The 16,934-nt window shown below is 41.1% G+C and overlaps 1 protein-coding gene across 4 annotated transcripts in view; it reads right to left on the bottom strand.

Moving 5' to 3' along the window:
* Positions 1 to 16,934, bottom strand: part of PLCB1 (phospholipase C beta 1) — a 343,204-nt gene that overhangs the window by 110,086 nt on the left and 216,184 nt on the right. For all 4 annotated transcript variants that reach the window (XM_021540293.3, XM_085577017.1, XM_021540294.4 and 1 more), the window contains exons 6-9: positions 16,260 to 16,313; positions 15,582 to 15,657; positions 10,487 to 10,587; positions 8,946 to 9,112 (exon numbers count right to left, since the gene is read on the bottom strand). In XM_021540293.3, coding sequence (XP_021395968.1) covers positions 8,946 to 9,112; positions 10,487 to 10,587; positions 15,582 to 15,657; positions 16,260 to 16,313 — 398 coding nt within the window. The remainder of the gene's footprint in view (positions 1 to 8,945; positions 9,113 to 10,486; positions 10,588 to 15,581; positions 15,658 to 16,259; positions 16,314 to 16,934) is intronic.

Below are 16,934 nucleotides of genomic sequence, written 5' to 3'. Positions count from 1 at the left end.
TCTCTCAATGATCAGTAAGGGCAAAAATTCACACTAGTCAGACAACCTTATCAAATTAATAAGTAGAGGAACAGCAGTATATCTGAATTACTGCATCTGGTTATTAGTGAAGCATTTAATGAAGTTTTAAACTCAGATTTTTCATAATTGGAAAAACTAATCAGCAAAAAAGTTCAGACAGAAATAAACTGAGGTCAGCTTAAAATATCAGGGTTTCTTTAAATTTGAAAGCTGAACCACACAAAATGTCCAGAGGCTGAACACTGATCAGCGGTAGGTCTGGTTTCATAAAGTCCTTAGTAATGTGAAAAAGTAGAATCAACAATACAGGGTTTAAAAAACAGACACTTCTCTGGTGGCTGTTAGCAAAACAAGAGGGCAAAGCTGTAACAAACCACGTAAATGGGACACAAATCAAATGAGAACACACAAATAACAATTCAAGCTACACAGCTAATCACTAGAGCAAAAAAAAATCCAAAATACAGAGGTGAATAGGGAAGAAAATGCCTAGGAACCTATCACCCTGAGAAGAAGATGAGACACAGAAACCATCAACCCATCTGGATAAGAAGCTATATCAAAAAAGGTGATTAATAAAAAGGAATTAAACAGGTAATGACACCAGAGTAAGCACTATAAAACTTGGGGTGAGTGTCTGAAAAAGCTTGGCAGTGCTTCAACAAAGCGTGCTAGGAAACAGTCTTGCAGTGAATTTATTGGTTGTCTCATTGCTTAAATCCTTTAAAATCAAAGCAGAACAATATCCTGTTGTGTTCAAATCTCATTTCCTTTCTCTAAACTTGGAGGAAAACATAATAGATCCAATCCTGCCCTCAGTTATAGTCGCTGAAATACCTTCTGTAATTAGAGTTACCTGGCCACAAACCAAAACAAGCTGTCTTGGGGAAAATGTTCTTGAAACAGAAATGGAAAACTCCCTCCATAAGGAAGGAACAGAGCAGCCTTGAATGGGTATAGCCCAATAAGATACAGGGAGATGTGAACAGAGAGAATGATACAAGATCAGGATGAATTATCCTATATATATGATTTATCCTGATACAAGATCAGGATAAATGCTTACTGAATGGCAAGTTAGTGAGGGAAAACACAGCAAGGCACACGTTGTGTCTAAGTAGCCAACATAAAAGAGCTTGCTCAGTATCCAATAATCAATGCAGAAATATCGCATGCCCAAGGACACTGCGATCCAGAGCTTTGTGCAGAGGAAGGCTCGTCAAGTAAAGCAGAGTTCAGCGTGTCTAATCAGGAATGCTTGTCATTCTAATGAAGCTATCATATCCACTTTAACATCTGTACAAGTGCACAGAGAAAACCAAGAGTGGATACAATTATTTATCTTTTTTGGGGAGTGGCAAGAAAATGTTTGCAGATAGAAAACCACTTTTCTGAACTATCAAGATGAGGCACCACAGCCCAAGACACTTAATTCACTCCAGGGAAGAAATATTTCCTACAAGCTTCCACACAAGCCATGCCAAACAGCAAATCTACTTAAATCAGAATTAAAACTTCAGGAGCATTCCACGGACGCTGACATCTCCAAGGGAAAGGAAGAATGAGGAAAAAAACAAGTTTCCAAATCTCACTGGTGCCTGTAGGCATGAACCATCTGGAATGAACAAGATTTTAAAGCCAACTGCAATGTTGAGTGTGGGCACTTATTTACTTATTTTATTAGAAGTCATAGGTTTTTTTCAGCCCTTTTCAGGCTCTCGGGAAGGAAGGGCTCTAATCCACAGGGGCTACACAGCCTATGAAAAGGAGGTATTTTTTTCTCCAGTAATGCTAGAAAACAGCAAAACATACACTGAAGCAGGGAAGATTCTAAGCACTCAACATTTTTTCTTCCTTAGAATTTATACCTTGGAAACACATTTATTTTGATGGATATTGATCGTTTCAATGCCTGCAGCAGATTTAAAGCCCTCTGCTGTTACAATGCGTGGTCACAGTTCAGAGATTCTGGTAAGCAGAGATTTCGTGATAAGGAAAACAAGTCTTGGAGCAGTTTCTAAAACTTCAGCAGGCAGATGTATACAAACTTAAATAACCAGTAATTGTTAAGGAGTGGGGGAAAACCCCAAGCAATCTCTCCTATGTCTCAAGACTGAAGCAGAGTTTTACAGCCACAAAACCCATCCTCTGCTCTTGACTTCTCAGCAGAGATGTAGTAGAAATTCCTTCTGACAGGATATCCCTTACAGGCTATCAGAAAACAGTTAGTTTAGATCCAGTTAAATCCACATAACCACTACAAAACCACCTTTACACCAGTCCCTAGCTAGCAGTGGAATAAGCACTTTGCAACATGGCAAATTTCTAAGCAAGCTGAGTGGAAAGGATTTAAATCAGGCAGATAAAAACACCATTCATCCCAGCAATACTACAGTTATTTCTGACAGACTTGAAAGAGGGACATCACTGGAATTTGTCACTGTCTTGCTCTGTACAATACCTCAGAGTAATCCTGGGAGATGGAATAATGTTAAATGCTGGCTCACTTCCAGTTGCTAAATTGGACATCTAAAAGACATCTAAAAATATGTATTTTGTTCTGTTAAGTGATACTTCTCTACATAAGCTATTAATGCACTTGCCAAAAAGACTGCCCTGTAGTATCACAGGAAGGGATAAGAGCATCAGTGTGCTGTAAGTGCTGAAAAAAATCTAAAAGAGAAAAATCACAGGTGACATTTTTACTTCCAGAATCTCCTGCAGCTGAAAATAGATTAATATTAAAGAGAAGGGGGAAAGAAAAAGGGGTGGCACTGCAAAGACTGTGCAAATAAACTGAAAAGAAGGGATTTTAGTCCCTTTAAAGGGCCTTCCTTATCTGTTCTTTAAACTTGATTCTGCAGCTGCAGGCACTGCAGTGGACAATCCCTTCCATAAACAACTTGAGCTGTCTCCTAATAACAATCACTTTTTTTGCTCTCTGTACTATCTGGTACTCTGTGCCAGGACCATATTGTTAGGAAAGTTTTCCTAATTTCCAGCCTAAATTTGTTCAAGGCCACCTGATGCCTGTGTGTTCTTGTGCCAACATTGTCCTTTAGTTTACACCACTTCTTTCTGCCTTCCCAGCATTCAACCCCGCTGCATTTACAGGCGTATTCCAGCTTAAGGATATTGTTGGATGACTGCATCTGACACCAGAAGGGAAACTTCCTCATATGGATGCTGTGTTCAAGCAGGGCCCAGACTCCATTGCTCTGAGAGCCCTGGTCTGACAGATCCCATACATCCCAAAATACTCAAGGATCAGCCTGGCTCCTCAAGGCACAGACTGACTGACTGTTGAGTCGAGCCGACCCAAGGATGAGGCAAACCCCAAAAATGACACATGAAGGGGGATGGCAGCGAGCCCATTTGTGGCTCTAGATGTCACCCAGCAGATCCCAGCAGCCTTCACTCCCTGTGTCCTCAGGGGCCCTTTCCAGCTGAAAGCTCTGCATTTGTACAAGTCATAATGAAGAGTCAAACCATGCCATATTTGTCCAAACTTTATCTACATTTGTTTCCTTCAGCACTTGAGTCCAGGCTCCTTTATATTTTCAGAAACAAATTCTATCTAATATTAATCTTCAAATAATAAATTTTGCTGCTAAAATGGAATACTTCCTTGTGTTCCATAAAAGAGGCAGCAACAAGCACAAAAGAAACAGTTTTACTGTTGGACTGTTTTCTATTTATGGGCTCTGACAGTCTGAGGCAGGGTCAAACACAATACAGGCAGGCGACTGCAGGGAAATATCTCTCCACAAGCCCTGAAACACAGTGTTGACATAGGAATCTCTCATCTCTGAGCAAAAGCTCCAGCTGGAGGGAATGAGGTTCTAAAAGCTCTAAACCCGTGTTTGCTTTGTGGTCCTGTCACTCCATGTTCTTTCAGCCATTCCCAGTGCTAAGACACAGGGTGAAGGCTGCCTGTAGGGTTTGATCCTAGGGCCCATCAGGTGGGTTCCAGGTGGTGGAACAGGAGTCACCGGTGTGGTCACTTCCATGTTGGATAGCACAGGGCTGGGCTGACTGCAAAACCTGCATTGGCACCAGGAGTTTATGCTCTGCAGCTCTGAAGACAAATTCCACAGTAAGTGTGGGCCATTTTACACTCCGCGCTGTTTCACTGAAACCAGTGAACTATTCCTGGTACCATATACTAGGTCCAAAATGTATTTCTGCAAAGCTCATGCTTCTTTCAAAGTATCTGCATTATACACTGAAGATCACGAAACCTGCCCTCCCTGGAACCCTAAATATATTTTTGGTATTTTCTTTATCTCTACTGCCAACAACAGAGTGTTCAGTGTTGCAAAATCCACTATCACTAGTCCACATCACTGTTTCAGTGGGTACAGTTCAAAGATGACACAATTTGCCTGTAAAGCAGATGCAAAAAATCCTTTTATGGAGGACTTTCCATTCTAAAAGATTTTTACATTTAATTTTTCACTTGAGATGCAATGTTCCAAGCAACTGCAAGGTCTGAAATTAATTTTACAGCTTAAGTAGAAAAAGCAACCTCCAGTGTATTACAGAAATATATTTTGAAAACTCATTTTGACAAATAGTTTCCATTAACTTATTTATGCTGACACGTTATCCATACTAACATTCGTTGCATAGATATATACATATTTTAAACCAATTTTTTAACAAAAGGGTTTTCTGGTAAGCTGCCTAGCTTACCACTTGCTGCTGAGAGCCTGGGCTAGACTACAACTTTTGTGTGGCTTAAACATTTCAAAGAGGAATAAATCATAACTGGGATCTATTGTTCTGTCAATATTTGAGACAGAAACAGTGCAGAGAGCTCTTCTCTTGTTCAACTGCAATGCTGGAAAACACTGGCAATCCCAAAGTTAATGGGCTTTTGGGTAAGCATTCTTATTTTCCAGGGTTCCATTAGGAGGCCGAAGAATTCCAACTGTTTTGTAACACTTCCTACAAATGTTTAATACCAGAAGGCCCAAACATTTACCTGAATGATTTATACGTCAGAATTTATGCTTTAAATATTAGGAAGTATGTCTTAAAAGTAGAGCCATGGCTGCATGGTGCTTGTTTCTGCCATTAAAATGTGTTACCTAGGAAATGACCCCCTTCTGCCACCAGAAGAATCCAGAGTGTAATTATTCTTAAACAGTTACTAAAAGGTGAATTTCATGCAGTGGGGTGAAAATGCTTAAATTGCATAAAAGTTTAAAGGAGGAAATACACACTTATGCTGGAGCTAATACTGCCTGGTGTTAAGGCTGCCATGGGAAAAATACATACAATAGATGCTGTATGAAATTAAATATAACTTAATTTAATGATAATTGCTTAATTTATTTTATTACCTAAGAAAAACTCAGTGCAACAACTACCAATAAATGTGCACTGCAAAACAGAATTAATACTGGAATTCATGGAGACAGTCATGCAACCAGCTCCTCTACAATCCTTCTAAATCCATGTCAAACCAAAGCTGACACATAGCAAATAGATAGAGAGAAAATCTGGAGAAAGAAACACTGTGAAATATAAGAGCAAAGCTCTTTTTCTCTGTACAGATCTAAAGGTTTGGCCCTCTAAAATTAAAGAAGCAGAGATAATATTTAAATAAATGCATCCTTTAGAGGGGAAAAAAAAAAACATATTTATGCCATTACTTAAAGCACTTACACACTGTTTTTTTAATCTTCCACCACAAAAACCACTCTAAAAATAGAGGCTGATAGTAACCTAACCCTTGCCTTGCTCTCTCCAAGGACGATGGTGGAAACACGTATTTTATGGCTTTAGTTTTTTCACACCTCCTTTCCCTAGCAGACCTTGGATTTGTGCTTTGGTTCCCTGCTTTCGTTTCCAGTCTGGTAAGTGGGTACAGCTCTTCTTGCACACCTGGAGTCACAGGATGCCCCCAGAGCTGGGGCTGTGGCTCTGTGGTTTGCAGAGCACTTTCTTGGTTTCAGAATGCAAGGTTTCGACTGAGACATTGGGATTTCAGCTCTCAAAGCTTCTTTTGAACTCAGAAACTTTCAGAAATTAATTGCATCATTAAGTAAAGGAAGAACCACATGTTTCTGTAGAATGGGAAACACACATATATATGGTAAATTTTTCTCCAGCCTCACAGCCCCCAGCACACTTCTGCTGACAGGGAGAGACTGCTCAGCACTACCAGGGACTTCCTCCTCCTGCTTCCACCTGATAAGGGAACACATTCTGCAGTGAATTAATCTCCTTCACTGCATGACACAAAGCATTAATCACAACAGTTTACCTGAGCCACAATAAAACACTAGTCCAGACACTTAACCTATGCAGATGTCAAGCCCACATATCTGCTGAATTTGCAAAAGCTCCACCGTATCCCAGCAATAAATGCACCTTAAATACATCAGTGACAAGCAGGGGCAGGAGTTTTACTCAGAACTCTGTAACCTCAGGAACTTCACCAGAAACAACACCAGCATTAGATTTTACCAGGTACCTGAAGAGCTGCAAAAATTTAAAACTTTATGGACAGCTCTTGCTTACTGTGTTCAAAATAGTGTAGGTGAGCAGCAACAGGTGCAGCAAAAGGGCTACAATGGTGACCAGGGGAATGATGAAATTCTAAAAGCAGTTGAATAGTGCTATGAAAGGTGAGAGACAGCACAACTCACCAGAAATTAATTTAATTAGCTATGAGAGAATCATTAGTAGAGAATATTGTGGTACAGTGGATGTGCACAGACAATGAGCTTGGACAGGAAATTGGGAAGAATAATCATCAGACAAGTGAAGGTCTAGCACTATCCAAACAAGGGAGGAAGGAGTCAGATGCTGCACATAGCTTCCACTTCAGAAATTTGGATTTACATTTTTAAGGAAAAAAAAAATCCCTGATTTTATTGAAAAGAACTTTTCAATGCATGAAATTTGACTTGCTAACAAGCCCATGCATCACACTTTTGGAAGTTGCCTGGGTACCTGTGTTCATGTTTCTGGCCAAAAACTGTCTGGAAATTTTACTTCAACAACCCTGGCAGCAGGAAGCCTGGGTGATCATCCCTTTTACAGATCACCATATTAAAAGGTTAAACCACTACTCTAAATATGTTACATTTTGGTGACATTTTATAGACACAAAGCATTTTTTGACAATTATTCCATGAGTGTAGAAATGAATGCACACCTACACTTCATTTAATATACAGTGAATTGCATTCCCAACTCAGAGCAGATGTACAGAAAATATTGTGTCCCCATGTCATTCCTGATTAGCCAATTCCTGTCATTTTAAGGCAGTAAGCTTGGGATTCACACTGGAGTTGCTGCCAGTTCCTGCAGCTCAGCTGCCAGACAGGGAGGTGGTTCTTCAGCACAGAGGTGGTTCTCAGGTTGTGCCAGCTGGACCCCAGTGCACAAGCTTGAAAAGGGAAAAAAACAAAACCCACAACAATCCCACTAAAAGAATTAACTCTCTGTGATCTGCCTTTCCCTTGTTCAAGTCAGCATTTTCAGAGAGAACTGATTCTTTAAGAGTAACATAAATAACACCCAGAACGAGAGGCACCTATGGAACAGCAAATGTGTGCACCAAAGTAAACAGGGTGAAGCTGGAGGTGTCCCCTAAATCCCATTGGAGGGTGGTGGCAAACACCACCACAGCACCCTTCGTCCTCAGCTGTTTCATGTTTTCTCCTTATTTCTAGTCAGAGGGTGATTCCTTTTTGACTCTGGCATTCTGCTGGCACACCAGCACACCTCCTTCTAATAAATCCTTTATTTGGTTTATATGAAGTGCTAATATTTGGGTAACAAGGATGATCTTTTAGGTAACAGACTTTCCTGCCACTGGTGGGAAATAAGGTAAGCACAGAGCACAGTTCTAATATTTGCACAGATGAGAAAGGAAGTCACAACGTGCTTCCATTTACTCAAGGTACTGTTCCTACTGACGTCAAGACAGTTTGCATAAATATGGCCAAGAAGCAGATTTAACCCCCCAAGCAAAACCTCTGGAAACACTCCATTTGATTAGAAAAATAAGGAGCCTTAAGAGAAAAAATCAGAAGGGTTTGAGAGACAACATTGATGGTGACATCGATTTCCTTCAGGAAGATGTCAAGGTGAGAAGGCTTCCAGGGAGAGGTGGCAGTGTCTTCAGTTAACCTCTAGACTCATGGGTCTTTTTCTAATTTTTTGATCCACAATCTCTGGACCAAATAATCTTTCTTTCATATTAGATCTGTTTTTCAGGATACTTCCATGCCTCTAAAACATCTAAGGTGTAAACACATCAAAAGCTCAGCTAATCATTAGGATATGTGAATTGGAATAGAACAGGATGCAGACACAAACTGAATGCTATTTTAAGACTTGCAGTGGTAGCAAAAATCTGCAGAGATTTGTGCAGGATTTCTTTTGCTGTTTTTGGCTAAGTGCCCAGCTAAGTGACAACACTTGAGATGTTCAAAAGGGAGTTTTCTGTGATTATAGCATGAAATACATTGAATTGATCTCATATCTTCCACTGTACACCATTTTATCCAAAAGCAAAGGCCTAGACTTAATAGTACTGTTAAATGATAGAATTATCACTCTTTTAGTTCCATTGTCCCTGATTTTTTTCTTTCAACTTTACATTTTAGATGCTAGTAAATAGCCATTGTGATAGCCAGGTTTCTGCTGAGGGTCACATACTAGAGCAACTCTTCTGTCAATCACACACACTGCAAAGCAAGCAGGGAAACCAGCCCTATCCTTCCTCACCTGATACCAATCAAACACATTTTAAAATGTACCACAGGATGTCTCACTGGCCTGTATGATTCCAAAAGCAGACAGCTGGGAAAGCAGCTGGATTTTGAACCAAATTTTGCTTTAGCATGTAGGACAATTGAGTAACTGTTTCTGAGTACAGCAGGAGTGTGAAATCCACTGACCTTTCTTTGCTAGGTTGCTGTTAGGTTCGTACTTCTCAATCAGCACTTGAACTTGTTCTTGTTTGAGTGGTGGATAAAGGATCTCATTTAATCGTGGATCCCGTTGCTTCAAATTTATGAAGTCCATCATCTGATCAACAGTAAGGTAGGGTTTGCTCTTGGCCCCACTAGAGAGAAATTGAAGCAACAGAAAAGTAATTTCAATACATTTCCTTGAAATCTTGTTCCGTGTCTGAAACTTCCCAAGGAGATTGAAACAAGATTCATACAAAACTATCATACAACAAAAACATTGCTCCACTATGTCTCTGGACTAATTTATTTTGCCGAAAGTTCTTCACCAGACATCTAGGAGGAAGATCTTTGACAATGTTCATCATTATAAGCATCAGTGGGATGACTTGGAGCAATGCTAAAAGCCTTTAATTCCTCTGAATTCTTGGAATTAAGCTATTTTTAAAAAGTAAAAGAGAAAAGAGCCGTAGGATTCAGTCACGAGCTTGCCACAAACACTCTGCTGGCATTCCTGGCCCAACTATTTGGGTTTACTGCTGAATAACAGCAGCCCTGATTTCATTATTCTGGTAATTTGTGTCGCTTCTTTTTTTATAAACCTTCTAAAAGCTTTGAGGTGCTCTGTAATGCAAGCAAAAAGATGTCTATTTAGAGAGTCCATGAAAAGAGCAGAGTTTGGTACAAGTTGTGCCCACATAGAAATCCAGGAAGCCTCTGGGGCAGGAGATGAGCTGAGGGCTGTCTGGAGCACTCAGGCCTGGCCCAGTTCTACCCTGCCAGGGAGCAATGGGAAGCCTCTCCTGGGTGCAGGAGGAGCAAACTGGGACAGGGCTGTGCTCTTCTAAAACCCCGACCTTAGGGACAACAACCTCAAAAGGGGGATGTGAGCACAGTCATGTTGCTAAAATGCATTCACCATTTGCTTTGGGGTGTATTTTGGAAATTACTTTCCTCTCATGTTGCTTACTGTTCTGACTCCATTGATCAGACTCTGCTGAAAGTGGAAGTACACAGATTGCTGCAAGGGGTAGAAGCACCAGGAGTTACAGAGCTCATAACTGAATGTATGAAATCAGTTGTAGCCAGCTGCTAATTTAATTTCACAGTGTGAATTCATCATACACAAATCATAAAAGTTACTGAATTTTTTTGCCAGTCTTAATTAAGCTTTTGGGGGTGATTATACATATTCTCAGGCCTATTTTGTGCTGTTATTGCTTATTACTCTTCTTTCTTTACTCTCCTGGAAACCTAAACTGTCCTGATCAATACAGAAAAACAAGACCTGGTAGTTCTGCTCCTCTAGGAACAAATTCCTTTAAAACTCAAGCCATCAGAAGTAGAGGTAAAAGCCTGGGAGAGAAGGAACCCTTGATCCAAGATTAAATAACAGCCCTGCTTGACATTTAAATCTGTTATTGGCCAGCACTGCATGCTGCTACAGTATAAATAACCTACTTTGCCATGCCCATAAAATCAGTGAATGGGAAAAATAAATAAATAAAGCAATGAGAGTCTTTCCTTACAATTCAGAAAAGATGTGGTCGATCTCAGGCCGAGGGCAGAGGTTGTTTAAGAACACTCTGTACACTTCTGGCGTGAAGTCGTCTTGAGGGATTGAATCATTCTGTGAAATGGGGAGAAAAATAGTGAGAGATATAGCACTTTTGTATGTTCTTTGCAAACAGATCACTCACTTTTTGGCTGCTTTTGATTTCCTTCCTGCAACCTAGAGGAGCCCAGATTCTGCAGGATTTTAAGTTCCCCTGAATCACAGAACAGCTTAAAGAGTACATCTTTAAAAAACTAGGTAGAAACACACCTATGAGCTTCCATGAGGCACAGTTATCTCATTTTCTGAGCACCTGGGAAGGAGGAGGAAGGCACATATCACCATCTAACCCCCTCACCCACAGCAGAAATAGGAGTATCAGCCCTGATGAAGCCTCTGAGCTCATCCCCAGGGGTGCCGAGACTGTGTTTTTGAGAGAGCAGAACAGCAGAGGATGAGGATGTCACTCATCTTTCCAAAGCTGTCACACAACTGGGGAACAAACTGGGTCACTGTGTCATTACTAATACACTTTTTCCCTGATAGCAAGAGCGATTCTGCCTTTTCCTTCCTGAAGATAAATGTTCAAGATGCCACAGTTCTGGGCAAGACTCAAGCAGCACAGCTTTTCCATCCATCTTTGTCCTAAGCACTCAGTGTAACACATTTGGCAATCAGATGTCTTTTAGAGGAATTGCAGAAGACATGCCAGTATTTTTTTTCCTTACATCTACAATTTAGAGTGATTTAAATTTAGTCCAACTTCTAGATGACAGTTTAATCACCATCACTACATTTTTCTTAAAAAAAATCAAATTATTTGAAACAATTACTGTGCTGGGTAAGTCCTTTCCATGAAGCTTGAGAGTCCTTCATCCAAAGCTATGACACGTGGTCTCTGGGAGCACCACGGGCCCACAGGATGCCTCCCCATGCTCCGAAACATGATGAACTAGAGGAGGGAAATGGTAACTTGGGCACAAAGCTGTTTGCTTGGCAGGCTGTTGGAGCCTGGCTGGCTGGGGAGCGAGCTGCTGCTGGGGCAATCAGTGCCTGTATTTATTCTGCCTTGGGAATATTCTTGCCGTTGCCAAGGGAACCGGAAGCATCGCTCAAGCCTTTGTCAGACACAAGGAAACTTTTCTATATTTTTCCTGCTTTACGTTACAATAAATAAACGATGCCACAGGCATCGCTTTGTCTCCTTTCATCTGAAACCCACGCAGGCTTGAGAGGGTCTTATTCTGTTTCTCTCCACAAGAGCAGATTGACCAATCTGGGCTGTTCCTCTCCTCTGCTTGGATAATCATCTCCAGGCTCCAACATTCTAAGGTGACCCCATCAGACCCTTGTGCCCTCCTTTTTTTGGCAGACTGCGAGTGTCTGCAGTGTGAGCTGGTTCAAAATTTACCCATTCAAAACCTCCCTGTGTGTTTTATATGGGATCAATCCCTGAGCCAGGTAACTCACTGCTGCCAAATCCAGTACAAGGGTGGATGGAGAAGTGGGAATGCTGAGGGTAGAGGATGAAAATAGCTCCTTTCAGTGAGGGCTGTGTGTGGCACTGACCTGCTCCCATGACACTGACAAACTCAAGCTGTGGAGCTCTCAGTGCCAACACCTGTGTTTCCCTTAAGGCTGGGATTCTCAAAGCTTGGGAATTTTCTTGTTAGAGTTGGCACCCTGCCCTCCCCTGCTCCCTCTGCTTATAACCCCTGTCCAGCAGGGTGCTGCTCCTCAGCCGAGGCCTTTTGAATGTTTCTCTGATTACCACAGTCCCCCATCAAGCTACTATTTTTTTTCTTTACAAGGGATTTGAAAGTGCTCAGCTGAACAAATGTGGATCTCTTCCAATGACCTGAGATCCAGGCTCTGATTTGCCACTCAGACCCAATTAAAAGACATCAGTTCACCTCCCTGTGTCTCCAAACAGCCACTACAAAGAGAATAACCAACATGAGCCTTCAGGCATAAGTGTACAGAATTTTATAATAGGTATTTCCTACCAGTATCGTAATCAGTGAACTACAAAACATAAATATCTAGATGGGAGACAAAAGCCACCTCAGGCACAACTTCCCACAACTATATTTGGCTTCCAAAAGCCTGACTGCCCCAAGGGATTAAAATATGCTGCCCCCTTACTCAGGCTGGTCTGAGCCATCCCGGTTTCAGAGGAACCACCCACACACCTTATGGGCTCATCTCTTTTTTGACACCCATGAACAAAGCACAAACCTTCTGTACCACATGAGAGCATCCCTCATTTCCAGCTTGGCTTAATACTGGCATTCAATTTTATTCCGTGATTAAGACTCTCTACTAATTTCAAGCACTGCTGATTTAGGATTTACCTGGTAACCTGCCTGTTTTTATAACATCTGTATCCAGTCTATTACAATTTGGCAGCATGAGAGCTAATTCAGATTATTTGCACAGACTGGACTCAAGAGCTGGTTATTTTATTTTAACAGTCAAGCTCACTGGTGCTTCATTGTGAACCTCGACATTAACTAGAAGGCAAAAACCACTCTTCACAGACAAAAGGCCAGCTAAAATAAAGCTCTCCAAATTCTATTTAAGGTACCTCTAACCAAAACAATCAAAAAATATCCAACAATAACAAAAAGCAACCCAATTTCCAAAAAGTAGCCAAGATTAAAAAAAAAAAAACAAACAACATAGGGGAATCAGATGGCAATCTCAGAAATTCATTGGGGTATTTTAAAACTTTGTTTAAACATTTATTTAAAGACCTTTTTGCTTTCACATCTGCTGGATGATGACCGTTTTAAAAATCAGGGCTTGATCCTGCAAGACTCTACATAGGCTAGTTCTGACCCAGAAAGAGAGAAATTAATAAAGCCATACTTTGAAAAAGTGCTTGACTAGAGGCCCATAGGTCATCCCACTATGATCATGCCCTGCTGCTCGGCTGACTCAGGGCACTCTTTGGAGTGCTCAGCACTGCAGAGAATCCATCCTTATTAAGATCCTTAAATACAAAATAACGGATTTATTTTCTGCAATTCTGAGGATCCTTTCTGGTGCTACTCCTCAGGTAGAAAACAATTATCTGGGCAATAAGAATTCTTCCTCCCCTGCAGAGGCTGAAGGTTGTGCCACAGGATCTTGTGGCACACACACACACAGGGAATTTCCTGGCGAGTGGGGCTGATGGATGAGATATTTGTCCTGTCACAGAAGAGTCCACACAAGTACACTCTCTCCTAGCACATGTACCCAGAGGCAGATGAGGGACTGTCCCAGTCTTGAAGATTCATTCCTAAATTCCAAGAGCTGCAGGCAAACACGGTGTGAAGCTCATGGCAAAAGAGCTCCATATCTTCCCAGAGCAATGAGACATGTGGAAACTTGAGGAGAAAATCCATGAGGCATGAATATCAAAATCCAGAGCCTAAACTGCTAATATCCATAAGAGACTTTCATGAATTCTCTAAATAATTTGGTGTTATTTTGCTGAGTAAGACTCCCTGATATTCATGTCTTATGCGCTGCTGGAGTCTATTGCTCTTCCAAGGCTTTACAGGAACACTATTTGTCCTGCAGTACAATAGGGCAGAAAAGCTGGCAGTTTCTGAAGCTAAGAATTTCATTTGTTCAGATAAACAGGAACACAAAGGAAAGGAGCTGTTGTTGAAGTTCTGCTTTACTTCTATTCCATTACCTCCATGAGATTCAGTTTTGCCCTTCTACAGTATTTTCCAGAATGATCAACACAATTTTCTTTGGTGTATGCAGCACATTTCTCTTTTGTCCCAACCAAAGAAAGGATCTACTTCATACTCTGAATAATTTTCAAGATGGTATCCCAGCAACAAGCATCCAGCAGTGTGTATGTAAAACTGGCTCTACTTAGATAAATAGCAGAAAAAGGCTGCACTTTCTTCCAAAGACCCAAATGATATTTAAATTTTCTTTTCAGAGACATGTAGTAAATGGAAGAAATAAATCAGCTGATTCAGAAAGCAGCACCTCAGAGATTTTTTTTTCACACTTTTTTCTTGTTTGCTATCAATTAAATGGAAACCCGTCTTTAAAATCTTTCTCTCCCCATTTCTAACCTCACAATATTACTTTAGATAAGATTATTATTGTATTTTATACCTATTTTGCTAACATTCCTTGGAATTTTATGGAACTGAGCTCACAAACCTGTGAAAGAAGGGCTCACAGTAAGGGGTGCCTAAGGTTTGGCTGGGGAAGATTCTGCTCCACTGTTCTGGAGCTGCAGTAATGGGCTCTTTTAAACACTGGGGGAGTAAACATCAAGGAAACCTCACAGAACAGAGCTTCGTATAAGTCAAGGGATCAGGAGATGCAGGCTCTCTCTGCTACAGAATGGTTTTGCCCCACCTCTTGAACCCCTGAAAGAAGGAATTATCCTGCAAGAAGCTTTCCTGGGATTAAAACACAGCTTGAGCAGGGAGAGGGGAGCTGTGGTCCCTCCCAGCCTTACCCAATCTATGACTCTGTGACTCCAGCGTTAACTGGAATCTCCTGCTTGAGGTCATTCTGTCTGAAAAAAGCCTTCTTGAGGGCCAGGTACCATCCTGGAAATGCTGTGGGTTGAGCAGAGCTCCTGGATTAGCAGGATGCAATGGCCGCATCCCTGCAATGTTAGCAGCTTCCACGCCACATTTCCTTCATGCACCTTTTGGTAAGGCAGGGTGGGTTTAGCCTGTCACTTATCTCCAGCTACAGATCACACCTCAGACTAACATTGAAACCATGCCTTGGAAATTGTGCAACAGTCACCTTTTCTTAAAATGCCCTCACAGGATTCCTCAAGGACAGATCACACAAACTCTGTCCTTCCTTGGAATCCTTTTAGGCTTCTTCCATGTGCTCCTGATCCTAAACAACTTCAACACAAAGGTACTCAGAGGGGTATCAGGAACTTCTGTGTGGGAAAGCCAGAGCTGCTGCTGAGGACCCATCCAGCAGCAAAGCCAGCACAGCAGGCTCAGCCACAATCAAACTCAGAAGATCTGAGGAAATAGCAGCAAACTCAAGCAATACTGATCTGGAAAACTGCAGCTGCTTACCCTGGAAGAGGGAAGGTTGCAGGCTTCCAGCGCAGTCTCTACCCGTTTTCTGTCTGAGGAGAACAAGCGGTATATGCTGCAACAAGAGCACAAAACAGAGGGCTTGGCTTAAAGACTGAATATCTCTCAGCAGCCTATTACATCTTTAGCTATTTAGTTCCATTTGCTGGCTGCTCAGTAACAGGGGGGAGTTTAACAGTGCTCAGCTTTAACTCTATCCCACACTAGCCCATATCACAGCAGCTATTTATTTTAGCTACCACTGGTCTCTTCATTCCCCCAGTGACATGCAATTTGAATCTGTTTATTTTCACATATCCCGGAGATAAAGAAATTATGCTGCTGGTTTTTTTTGGTTGTTTTTTTTTTGGTTTTTTTTTTTTGTTTGGTTTTTTTTTTTGTTTGTTTTTTTTTTTTTTTTTTTTTTTTTTTTTGTTTGTTTGTTTGTTTTTTTTTTGTTTTGTTTTTTTTTTTAATCTTCACAAGTAGAAAGAACCAGGGCAGAGAGGCAGGATGTCTGTGCCCAAAGGGCATTTGAACAGAGACACCCCATCATCACTGTTATAAAGAGAGGGTAAAATTATTCTTCTAGGCACATGGTCCCATGCTCACCCAAACACATATTCACAGCCCAAAGTCAGCAGAGAGCATGTGGTAAGGAAGGGGAACAGCACTTACTTCTTCAGAGGAATGCGCCCCTCTGGAGTCACCTGCAGCTTGAGTTTTGTGTAGCTGTGGAGAGAAAAGCACTCTGCTTTATTTTTACAGCATTTTCAAGGACCTCTCCACCAGCTTTCTAGCTCTGGGCTAGTGCTCTGATCATGTGGCAAGTCCCACTCAGCTTTTTCTTCCAGTATGAAAACATGTTGGGATATCATTATTGACTACAAACCTTCTACTGTCAGTCCTGAGATAACTGTAAATGAGTTTTTCAGTAACATCATCTGGTGAAAAATGTGGCAACACTTAAATATTTCAGTTGAGATTTTTTTTTTTTTTGTTAAAAATCTCAGCTTTTTCACTTTACCCACTGGTCTGTTAAAAGAAGAAGAAACTGCATGGTTCTAATAAACTTTCCTTTTCTTCCCAACAGAAAATGCTATTAGCAACCACTTCAAAAACACAGTGCATGCTGAAACTAGGATAACTGGGATAGGAACATTTCCACAAATCCTTGACTCCCCACAGTTTCATCTTCTGGAAACTGAATCCTTTCGTGCTACTGTGTCACCAAGTCCAACTCCCAGCACCGAGGGAGATCAAAACAAACAAACAAACAAACAAACAAAAAAAATCACAGCAGTTATTGAAATACAAATAAAGTTTATTTCATTTTGACTTTTACTTTTTTGA

This window comes from Lonchura striata, chromosome 3, assembly GCF_050655825.1.
Source record: "Lonchura striata isolate lonStrDom1 chromosome 3, ASM5065582v1, whole genome shotgun sequence".
NCBI classification, from domain to species: Eukaryota; Metazoa; Chordata; class Aves; order Passeriformes; family Estrildidae; genus Lonchura; species Lonchura striata.
This window is presented reverse-complemented; position numbering and strand designations above follow the sequence as displayed.